We start from the raw sequence: 11873 nt of genomic DNA on the forward strand, positions 1-11873 counted from the left end.
ATATATATATATATATATATATATATATATATATATGCGTGTGTGTGTCACTGCAAAATACCATGTCGGCTTACTTATGTGGGACAAGAAAGATCTACGAAGCGTGGAGTGGTCTCATCGACGCTCTACTTTGTTGACAGGTGTAGCAGATTATATAATGTTGCCGTCGTGTTGAAGAGTGTTCGGTGAACGAGTTCGCAGAGGTGAACAGAAAAGCTGCGATGGGCACAATCGTTTCCCGTAAGGTTTCCGCGAAGTTTCGTTGAGCGATCTCCAATTATGCTTCGCGGAACTCGTAAATTGCAATCTTTCGTCTGTCAAGCGCGAAGAATTTCTTTCAGAAATGTCTCGCCTCGACAATTCATATTATTATGTATTATTTTATTCTGAATAGCGTTCAATATCGCACATTTTACGAATTATAATAATTACAATAACGTAAGTCCGTACAACAAGACGGAAATACCAGGAGAAATGTTCCGTTTTCCGAGATCCCATGTTGAGATACAACCCGACAACGACTTTCCGAATTTCCATTCCGCGATATCCAACAAAATCACGTCCCAAAATAAGATTCAAAGTAACATCTATCCGTTGTCAAGTTACCAATCATTATTTACTGCTCGTTTTCAGTGACGTACAAAATTATGTGACGCTGGACGTTGCCGTTAGGAGAAGATCGACCCGCTGAGGGAACCGGTGGACTGTGTCGACTTTCCCCGCATTCTGCACACGTTTGTCCACAATTCGCTTGTCCCATAATTAGGAATGTTCCATCGATCGGCGATGTTCCCCGGACTGCTGGCGCTATTAGCGAAAATATGGTACATTTCTCCTGGGGAACCTGTCGCGACCATAATTCGCTCGTTAAGCCTGTGATGTGCCCATCTTCTGACGAAAGCCGATGTTTCCGATAATCACGCGAATCGTGTGCCGTGCCACTCGCGACAAAATGTGCCACACGATCAAATGTGTACGTAGCGAAGGAGGAAGGCACGAGGAGACCGGGATTTGTAGCGCGATCGTCGGGAAGCCCGGTTTCGCGAACACCTCTCGAGGCGAACGGTTCCTGTCGAAGCGCGTCGTTCGCGATCGTTCGTGTCTCGATTGCGCGTACTCTCCGCCGGAAGGGCGTCTCACAAGCAGGGAACGCGGGAAACGTTTCCGTCTACTGGTTCCAATCGGCGAGTCCGAGCTCCGGCCGGAGTCCGAGACTCGAATCGAGATTAGCTCATTTAGAAAATGCCACGAGGCTAATCCGTTCTTTTTTTTTTTTCACTATCTTCCCGGTTCTTCTTTTCTTCTTCCTCGGAGGAGACAGAAAGAAAGAGAGAGAGAGAGAGAGAGAGAGAGAGAAAGGCGGACACCAGGGGATATGGATTTCCAAGCGTAACAAGTGGGTCGAGGGAAGGACCTGGGGATACCGCATGCAATGGGTAGCGTGTGTTTCCAGATCTCGAGGACGGGACGAGCAAAGAAGAAATTGAAACGGCAGATCTGGAGTTGGATCGGATCTCGATAGAAGGAAGATAGATAGATAGATAAAGAGAGAGGAAAAGAGATAGATAGATAGATAGATAGAGAGAGAGAGAGAGAGAGAGAGACGTAGAGAAGATAGAGATAGAGGGCGAGAGAGAGAGAGAGAGAGAGGAGATAGAAATAGAGAGATAGAGCGAGCGAGCGAGCGAGCGAGCGAGCGGGTTCAATGGAGCGGTTACCTTGGAATGTTGTGCCGTCGTCGGTGTTATCGGTGGCGTGTCCTCGGCATCCACGCTCGCTGCGTTTGGTAATCGCTGCTCTTGCACCGACGCCAAGCTAAGCAGAAAACCGAAAGACGGTCATGAGTTTCGTCATTCGAGAGGGAAAGCCTGTTACCGGTGGGTCTCCGATACTGAGAAACTACGTGCTCTCTTTCCTTGTAACGTTGCTGCTGGCGCAGATTGCACCTCGACCTGGTTGCCGTCATATCGAATATCAAAGGGGGTGCATGACTTATTTTAACAGCGCCACGAACCGATATCTGACGTATCTTCTTTCTTACGACTGTTCCAATGACTTTTCAGAGGGAGAGATATGCGCCCGCTCGCCGTGAAAGGTTTGCGGAATTCGCGGCACCACTGCGGCGTGCTTCGATAACGAGGGGTCGTACCGTTTGAGCGTCACGAGAGTGCCGGTCAGTTTCTTGCAACGTCTCAACGCGGACTCCAGTCGTTCGGGCTCCTCCTTGAGGAACTTCTCCTCGCGCACCACCTTCTCCATCTCGGAGCTCAGCAGACCCTTCATGCCCTCTTGCAAACTTGGAAACCGCACTTTCAAGTCGGCCACGGTTTTGCTGGAGGAAGGGGAAAGAAGGAGAGAAACGTTCAGTCGTCGAGCGATTAAATCATCGAGTAACTGATACGAGAGGCTCGCTGTTAGCCGGTACGTAACGGACACGAGCGTCCGACGCGACGACAGCGTCGTCCCGCTCGAGCGGAACCGACTCTATCGGACGAGGCGCGCTCGGCTTACCTGGATTTACTCAATATTAAAGCCATGTTCTCCACATCCGACATATTGACACGCGTCTTTCTATTGATCACATTGCCGCGAAGCTCCTCCACGGTACTCTCCAGCTCGCTGAAATTCGCAAGCGTTCGTCAGCGCGACTTGTTCCCGCCGTCCACGCGGCGGAGCCGCGATACTCACGTGAGATCTTTTTCCAGCCTTATCATTTCCTGCTTGTAGAGATCCTCTTCGCGGCTCAGTCGAATCTTCTCCGCGTCACCGGCCGTCCAAGCCGCGTCTCCGCCCGACAACAGCATTGCCCTGCGGCGCCAATCAAACGGTCAGTTATATCAATCGAAATCACTGAGAACTCGGAGAACACGCGAGCTATCCCACAATCGTGTCATTTACGGACAACGTTCGAGAAATCATCCGGCGATATCATTTTAATAATAATCCGACGATAATAGAGGAAACGCACCAAAATCGATATAACATTTTGTTTTTTGGTCTTTAAAATCCCGTCGGAAGTTTAAAATTAAAGTTGACGTGCCTTTGGGAATAGAGCACGGAATATTTGGGGTTTTTAGATATTAATATTTTTTTTTTTTTATATATTTTGTCGGAGAATGTAATGCTTGAATGTGCGTTATCGTATTTTTCACAACGTTTAGTGTAAATTAAAAATAATAATTTTTCTGGGTTGAGTTAATTGGGAGAATCACGTATTGATAGATATAAAGAGTAAGCTTAACATTTTTAAATTCTCCACGCAGAGCGGAGAATATTCCGAGTACGATAATACATACTCAAGCATTACATCCTTCCATAAAAATATTAATATTAGCAATATTAACATTTAATGGCAAATAAAAAATCCGTGCTCTGCTCCTAAAGGCCCGTAAGTTTAGTTTGACCGAGTGAGGAGCAGTTTTCCTTAAATGAAAAATTTACGCGCATACACTTCTCTACAAAAATATAACATATATAAAAGATATATAAAATATAAATATATTATAGTCTCACTTCCTGGTGCCGCCCATTTTTACCCGTTTTTGCGAAATAGCTCGTTCGCTCGCCGAAGGGCGCATTCGTAATACCTGATCGTGATGAACGTGTCCCTGATGGTCTCTCGCACTGTGTGAGCCTGTGCCTGCGACATACGCCTGAGGTTCCTCACTTCCTGCCTGAGGTCCTTCGCCTTCTTCTGCAGACCCCTCAGCTGGTTGTACATCTCCGGCGTGAGCGCCAAGTCCCTGTAGACGTATTGGCCGGTCACCAACGCGGCCGGTTTCGGCGGTGGCGTCGGCTTGTGCCTGTCCCGTTCTGCAAATGTTCGTTCAACACGCGTGAGAGCCCCGCGTTGCTCCCGGACTTTTTGGCGGACTTGCGCGAACACACTTAAGGACTTAAGCTCGCGTAGGGCTCATACCATTTCCTCCACCGTGGGAAGAACGTTCCGACGGGAAACTTTCGGAGCAGCGAGCAACGCGGTTGGCGAACGTCGCACGAAGAAATGCGATTGAAGTGATTGAAAAAATTAAAAAAAAAAGAAAATAGAAAAGTCCAATAAAGTCGATGAGAGGGCGTTTTTGCTGGAATTCTCGATTCCAGGTATAGGCGGCTATTTTTCCGAAACCGGTAAGCGAAATCGGAACAAACGTCTATCTTTCATGCATTTTTCTCAGCCGTACGTCGAAAGGCGAACAATTGCGTACCGGAATGTACCCTATTCATATCGCATCGCATTTCTCGTCAAGCATGGAGCTTGCCTTGCGCTGCGACACAAACGATTCGTCGCCGACATTTCGAGTAACACGGCCGGCGGCGGCTCGATCGGCTGATTAGATTTGACGTTCGCCGCTCGTTGTCGCTGATCGATCGCCTTGCCGTAACAGTTTCGCACGATGGAAGAGCGGGCCCCGGTAATGAGAGGACAGGACGGTTAAACGGGTCGGCGACAACACAATTTTACTGTCACTTTTATTGCCCGCGGTTTTATTGGGCGGATGGCGAAAGGCAGGAGCGGAAGAAGGATAAAACGGATGACCTAACCGGGCGGATGAAAATATCGCTGTCTGGTGATACTTCAAGTGAAGGAGCGGGTGTGCGTGTATGCGTATATTACGGTATGCTCTCTGCGTGATGCGTCCCGCTGTGCGTGAATGACTCCGTGTATGATCCGTGAGTGACGTCGGAATAATGTGTGCGCAGACCGGCGTAACAGCCTTAACCCGCTGAATTGCGCGACGTTTTAGAACGTCGAGCAAACGGACGAGAAAAAATGTCTCGTGCAACAGAAAGAGGGGGACGCAGAAACCGGCGACGAGAGAAAGAGAGGAACCGATACCTCTGTTATCGCTGGATCGAAAACAATCGTCTGAACATTCGGCCGCGTTAAAACCCGATCGAGATAACTGAGGACGTGCGATTGAATGGAGGTATCCCGCGGAAATTTTTCTGTTCCCACCAACCGAGTTTTACTCCGGTCCCCGGCAGAAAATCAATTACTGGAACAGAGTTTCCTTTTTCCTGCATACGTTGAGAGAGAAATATGTAAAGAATGAAAGGTATTTATTCGGCGGGTGTGCAACGATAACAGTTTGTTAAAATTTCTCTCTAAATTCTTTTGTTCAAACAGAACAAACGATTGCCTTCGTGCAAAGCTGTAGATTTAAGGAAATGTGTATTTTCTCATTTGAAAGAAATCATTTTTTCCCCCGGTGTATAAAAATGTGTATATCGATTGAATAAATGTTCCACTTAAACAAAGGAATTCAGACTCAGGTGAATATATTATTAAATCTGTTATCAGTATCAATTCTATCGAGAGAAATCAAGCGGGAATCCATATGGAGTCTCCCCGTGATTGCCCTCGGGGATTCGCGCGAGAAACCCAAATTCTATGTAACAGTCCGTATGAGTGCCTACATGGACCTTCAATGCTGGATCAATCTCCTACATGGATTTTTAATATCCTATATGGATTCGCATGTGACTCCCCTGGATTTCCGTGGCGATCCACTTGGAAGTTCCCAACGGGGCACCGAATAAATATTTTTTACTCTTTAGATATTTTTCCTCTCGATGTAAGAAATACGCGCTCTGGAGAAGTTAATAATCAGGTATCATATGTGAAGGCAATTATGCGGGTCTGCACGCACGAAGAGCCGAGTTATCCGATATGATCTTTCTCGACCGGTGGTGCATCTTGGCGTGAGCGTGCGTTCGCGCGCGAAACAAATTCACGTCGCAGAACACGACAAATGTTTCGCGGGACAATACCAAGTGAACCGATCTCATGATACGAGCGACAGTGACAGGCAACGTCGTTCCGGCGGGACAAATAAAAATACGCCCCGCCGACCGGGAATCGGATGAATAAAGGATGAATTTACGAGGAGCTGCGCACGGGGCCGGTGGTAAGACGGATATCGTGACGCTCTTCTCGCGCGATCGGCGCCGGCAGATATGCAGCCGTGATGTATCGCTCGGTCTGAAGAAGAGAAAGAGAGACAAAGAGAGACACATCGAGAAAGAGAGAGAGAGAGAGAGAGATTGTGTGAGGGAGCAACGAAATCGCGCGATATTTCGAGAACACGAGCGAGCGCGGACATCGAACGGGAACGCGGAGAAACGGTATTCGTTACAAATGTCTCGCGAAACAAGGCGACGCGAATTGTCTCGCGCGGAGAGACGCATGATGTCCCTACGGCCCGTGAGAAGCGTCCTTGAGATAACTTGGACGTTCGTCAAAATGCGGTGATATATGATGGACACGTAGAAAAGAGCACAGTCGCGTCTCGTCTCCATCGTCGGCCGATGTGACTTGAAGTACCGGTCGAATTCGAGAGATTTCTCCTTCCGAAGCTGCGAATTTCTCTTGCTCGCGCGATTTTTCCGCTTCTCGCGCACGATGCAATTTTCACGGGGAGAGAGAGAGAGAGAGAGAGAGGAGAGGAGACGAAAGGGGATCCCATCATTCGGTCCATCGAGCGAATGTCAACGCCGGTAGTTGCCGAACGTGAGTGTGACAGATACGGAGCGCGAGATTTTCCGGGAGAGCAACTTCCGCGAGGTGAGAGACTTTATGTGATTTCGATGAGTTTTGCGTTAAAAAAAAAAAAAGAGAACCATGCAAATTCTCTCTGTATAGCGCTTGATTAACTCGTTACTCGTTATTTCCCCGTTCCGCCTGGACTAAACCCGTCGCCCTCCTCGCACGGCATACCTTGAAAATCGATTTATATGGAAACGAACACATTAATCCGTTTAATCCAGCTACGCTCGTCTCGGCTTTTATTTGAAAGTGGACTTACAATTTTCCGGTGTCCTCCGTACAGTGTCGCCCCAGGGCGGACGAGGAACACAAATCAATAAGGCTCGAAACGGAACGACGGAAGATCGTATCAAAGACTTGGAATGACGCTGATTACGAGTAACACACAAATACGATGGACACAGCGTGACACATAGGGGAGAAGCGTAGATATCGGGGGCTGGAACTGCTCGAATCGCGGCACAACATCCGTGGATTTCTCGAAAAAATCTCCACCAAATATTGGATGCCACTCGGATATCCGAGCGTTATTGCCGTGACGCGAAAGTCCTTTCCATGTTTCACATCGTAGGGACGTACTTAAAAGCTGCTTTTAAGGATACGAATATTTCATGGCAGAAGATTTTGTGCGAGTAAGAAACAATTGAAAATTAAATGAAAAAGAAATTTGTCTTAAAAAGTAACAGGTGACGTGACGTAACAATGATAAAAGTAGATATACGATGATAGTAAATAATAATGATAAACGCAATAACAATTGAAATAGAACATTTTCGAGCAGACCCAAGTGTTTCGAACAGTTCCCACCCCTAGTAGAAACACGGGGAAAGCTTTACCTTGCGACGACATCCTCGGCAACGTGGAGGATTTGATTGCCGGTTTCGTAGGTTTTGTGTCCGCTAGTCGTGGTAGGCATTGCAGAATCGTACGAGAAGGCGTTAGAGATTATTGCGTTAGTATTCGTTATACCGCGAGAGGATCGGACATTCTATCGTAAATATCCATTCGCTCTCAGAAAGATCTTCCTTCGATTAGACTGAATTCCCTTATAACTAAATAACATTCGCGAATAGAGCAGTACACTCCGGATATCCGACAGATTCGCTGTACAGTGGTCACAGGAAGTGGCGGAATAGCGATATCGGGAGGGAGAGAAAGATATGGAGAAATATCCGATGTTGCGGATTGTCAGAAACAATCCCTCGCCTGTGATTGTGTTAGTTTGTTGAGTATGTTACGTAAACGCGGGTAAACCTTTAACGCGACGGCGCGACGAAATCGAGTATGACTCGCGAATGAGAGCTCGGCAAGATTTTGATAAACGGGAACGCAGATTCCGACGATTACAGGCCACTTTCCATTCACCGGCGATCTCAATCGGCATCGGACACGAATGCGTTCCTCGATAATATCCCACGGCAAATCTGCATCCGATTCCTGCCCGTTGCAAAACTGGACAATCACAGTGCGATATTTCGCCGTATCGTTTCTCGAAGGGTCGCCACGTCCGTTCCAGCGCAATTTTCAGCAAGAAGAGGTCGGCATTGTTAATCTTGTCGTCACGACAAGATTGACTCCTTTAATTGTCGCTAATTGAACGCGGACGTCATTCACTCCATTTACTTACGCGAGCGGGAACCTGCCGGCGAGGAAGTTTCGAGCGACACGGTGGCTTTGACATCAACACTCATCCGACATCGCAAAGCATCAAAAAACGAACATTTTTATTTTACAGCAGTCACCGTAAAATAAAAAAAAACAACTTTTCTCGTCTGAGACGCGCTGCAACGCTGGGGCGCCCGGATAAACCGTCTACCACTTCCTCGACGGGTGATCTAACAACATGTAACTCGGTATTCTGGCCTTACAGCGTGCTTAGCATACATTTTGCGTTTTACGTGACGTGCGCTAGCCGTTACCTGCATGTTGCGGGGAATGCTGTTTGGGGGAGTTCATGTCTGGTGGCTCGTCACTGAAGGACACTGACTTTTCAAACGACACCGACTTGTCTGGAATAGATGTTGATCAGCATATTTTTGCGTGGTACATGTGCGTCAAGCGTAAGAAGCGTGTACGTAAGAACGTGTGCGTTCGGACGGATCTCGATAAAGTGTGCGTGACGCATGTAGGGTGGGTAAAACCAGCCTCGGCTTTAGGGGCATAAAAATACAATACCCGGAACCCTCAACGGAGCTTTTCCACGGCCCTCCCTCCCCTCTTTCACTCGAACATCATCCCAATTGGAAGTTATAATAAGAAAAATTGAAGAAAAGTTGCAAATATAAGATGAGATCGGTTGTGTTGTGCGAAACACCGGTTTTTTTTGTCATTTGAATTAGTTTCAAAGTCGAGTGGGTCCCGAGATATGTTTCGAATTACAACACGATATATCGCGCGGGACACTTCGTGAGTCCTAATTTCGAGATAACCGTTCTTCCGGGTCAGCCCTGAAGCCGGCGCTGGCTCAAACGATTCGTGGAGTGGCGGAAACCTTAGCGTGTGCACCGTGCAAACGAAAATCGAAGCTGATTGCAAGGAAATATGGCGTGTCGTGAGAAACGGCCGGCGGAGTGAATTGCCCCTTTCAGAGCGGCGTTTCAAACCACGGCGAACCAAAAGGAAATCAACCGGAAGAGAAACAACCACGCGCGATTTGAATATCGTCGGACATTGAATTTAAAGAAGTGACGAAGGACATCACAAGTGAAGGCCGAACTTAACGGGGTTTGTCGAAATTGTCGGCGATATTACTCGGATTCTCATCGTCATCGGCAAAATATCGCAATACCAAGGCGGTATTTCGTTCGAGTGCGAACGGTCGGGGTGAATATGCGACACATGTGCGACGATGATAACGCAGGAGGGTGAGGGAGGCGGCGATACAGCGAGCATTCGAAAGTGCATGTAAGAAAGAAACATATATTGAAGCGCACCTTTGCCTAATTTTGGCGGTTTAACGTCAGTCCTTAAGTACGAGTCATCTGTAACGGCAGGTTGAGACACTTGAATTTTAAAGGACACGCGTTTTATTATAACGGTGATAGAGATAAAGGCAACGTTAAAAATATATACACATATATATATATATATATGTGTATATGTAGATATGTAAATAAATATGTAAAAATAGATAAAGAGAGACCGTGATATATACATATATAAATGTATGTATATATACATATATATGTATAAACATATGTATAAATATAATATATATATATATAAGTAGCGGTTAAACAGTGATTCGGAGGTGAATAGAAGATAGAAGAAGATGAGAGACACACCTGGCAGTGAGGCAGAGCTGGAGCTAGAGTGTTTGTCGAACTCGTCCCCGGCGCCTGGTGTGTGCGTTAGTCGGAATAACAAAGCAGTTGTACAGCAGGATTTCAGGAGAATTCAGTCCGTGAGGCTACATCGCTGGGCAACTATATGACCCCCGTCGAAAACTACGCTAATCAAACTTGACGTCCTCGAATACATGGCAAGTTTCCAAGCACGAATATTTTTGCGAACACGTCGTTCACGTGTCCCCGACAAACGCGATCTGACAAAGTTGATTTCACGAAGCTCTCGAATATCTCGTTGATTGAGAATAATATTTTTTTTTTAATTGTGACTCGCAACCGTTGTTAACGTTACTGTTACAGCGGCTTTAGTTTGTATTTCGTGCAAAATTGATGTAATAACTAATATTATCGAGGATTGGGAAGAGGGTCGACTCCGCTTCTCAAAATGTCTCGTCACTTCGCGATAAATAGAAAGAAATCTAGTCGCGATATAATAGTTATCAGATTCAACTTTGACCGTGATGGCTGAGAGCTGATCCTCTAATGCGGAAAATTTGCATCCCCGGTGTTATCGAATTCGCGTAAAACGTGCGAAGACCGTCGTTTGTGACATTCCGCATATTCCGCTCGCTGCATTGTTTAATATAATAAATTAATGTCACAGCACCCCGGCACGGTATCGATGCACATTCCGAATACCGCGCTATTTAGCGATACGCCCGAATATTCTCTAGCTTTCGTGCGGTTTTGAAACACGCTGAATATGACATATGGCATATTGTTGCTGGCGCGTAGCTCACGGCATAAAATCTTCCAATATATATGTATATCTGCATGTATGTATGCAACATATATGTATGCACGTTTATATCTAAGGTTGTGTCGTTTCGGTGAATTTTGGCTTATCCGGAAGGCGACCACGGCGGTTTATCACGACTCGTAGACTGGAAACACAAAACATGCGTGCGCCAAACAATTTCGCCAATTATTTATACTAGTATGCTCTTTCCGAATTTTCATTATGATATAATACACAAGCAAATTCTTTTCTTCTTATCTATTTACTTCTATACTTCACTACTATTTCCTCCGTACGGTTATAGTTCTGATAATACGAGGATCTTCCTGCAATTACTTCAACAAAAATGTCTCTTTGGCGCTTACATTTCGTTTGCATTTCTCTATGTTTAATTATTACGATTACATCGTGAATATTGACATGGCGGTCTGATAAAAAAATATCGACGTGATCGCCCGATTCAGTTTCTATCAACTATCGTTCCCGATGCGTTTTCGGCATGGATGATGTTACTAAGAACCGTAGTTTCGAGATGTCTGAAAGTGGTTGAAAGACGATGAAGTGGATAGATGAACAGGCACGGATGAAACGGACAGATGAATGTTAGTAGAGGCTACTTAATGTGGGGTCTAGCAGTCTCGTATGCTTCTTAGCTGAAACTATCTTAGTGAATTAAGTGAATGCGCTAGTTTTTTCTGTAAAATAAGCAATGAAACGTTCGGGAGGGAAATGAACCAAGAGAGCGGCGTCGCTAAAACGCGTCGAATATCTTCGGCGAGACAAAAATCCCTAGTATTAAACTGTTAAACTATTAAACTATATGACGACAGTGACTTCTGCTTAAAAGAATGACGATGATAATTTAATAATGTAATTTTCATTGAAATTATCTGCAACTGAACGCGTGGTCGCTTTGCGCGTTGGTTGACGATTTCAGTCTATTTCCGTTAAAGTATTCGGAACTTGTAACTTGTACAACAACCCTTCGAATGTTGTCAATATTTAATATTGACAATCTTTCAACTCGAATATTACTTCCCGGGAAACAAAGATATAATTTATTTTTCCCGACCCCCCGAAACCCCGCTAATGGGCGGTAGACAGCATTTATGAGCCATTAAGTATTGAACGCTGTAACGGAAAAAAACCCTTAAACACCCCCATCATCGTTGCTGAATTGTTGCGAAGGGAATCTTTCCAAAAAGATTGCGCTGTATTGCAGATAACATCCGTGAAAAAC

The 11873-nt window shown here is 45.9% G+C and overlaps 2 protein-coding genes across 23 annotated transcripts in view; one reads left to right on the plus strand and one right to left on the minus strand.

Moving 5' to 3' along the window:
- The window catches only part of LOC106741797, a 215236-nt gene that overhangs the window by 20311 nt on the left and 183052 nt on the right, over positions 1 to 11873 (minus strand). For 13 of the 22 annotated variants that reach the window (XR_001374212.1, XM_014614120.1, XM_014614124.1 and 10 more), the window contains 9 exons: positions 9832 to 9885; positions 9481 to 9528; positions 8467 to 8556; positions 7384 to 7446; positions 3588 to 3813; positions 2689 to 2808; positions 2512 to 2619; positions 2150 to 2332; positions 1719 to 1815 (listed from right to left, as the gene is read on the minus strand). Coding sequence is in view for 21 of the 22 variants with exons in the window: in XM_014614120.1 (XP_014469606.1) it covers positions 1719 to 1815; positions 2150 to 2332; positions 2512 to 2619; positions 2689 to 2808; positions 3588 to 3813; positions 7384 to 7446; positions 8467 to 8556; positions 9481 to 9528; positions 9832 to 9885 (989 nt within the window). In the remaining variant the exon portion in view is untranslated. Of the gene's footprint in view, positions 1 to 45; positions 315 to 1718; positions 1816 to 2149; positions 2333 to 2511; positions 2620 to 2688; positions 2809 to 3587; positions 3814 to 7383; positions 7447 to 8466; positions 8557 to 9480; positions 9550 to 9831; positions 9886 to 11873 lie in introns of those variants that run through there. The other 9 variants (XM_014614136.1, XM_014614126.1, XM_014614125.1 and 6 more) reach the window with 9 other exon arrangements.
- The window catches only part of LOC106741801, a 62941-nt gene continuing 54899 nt past the window's right edge, over positions 3832 to 11873 (plus strand). The window contains exon 1 of the mRNA XM_014614147.1: positions 3832 to 6565. The gene's annotated coding sequence lies outside the window, so the exon portion shown is untranslated. The remainder of the gene's footprint in view (positions 6566 to 11873) is intronic.

The sequence above is a fragment of the Dinoponera quadriceps genome, unplaced genomic scaffold (genome assembly GCF_001313825.1).
Source record: "Dinoponera quadriceps isolate SergipeBrazil2010 unplaced genomic scaffold, ASM131382v1 scaffold533, whole genome shotgun sequence".
Lineage (NCBI taxonomy): Eukaryota > Metazoa > Arthropoda > Insecta > Hymenoptera > Formicidae > Dinoponera > Dinoponera quadriceps.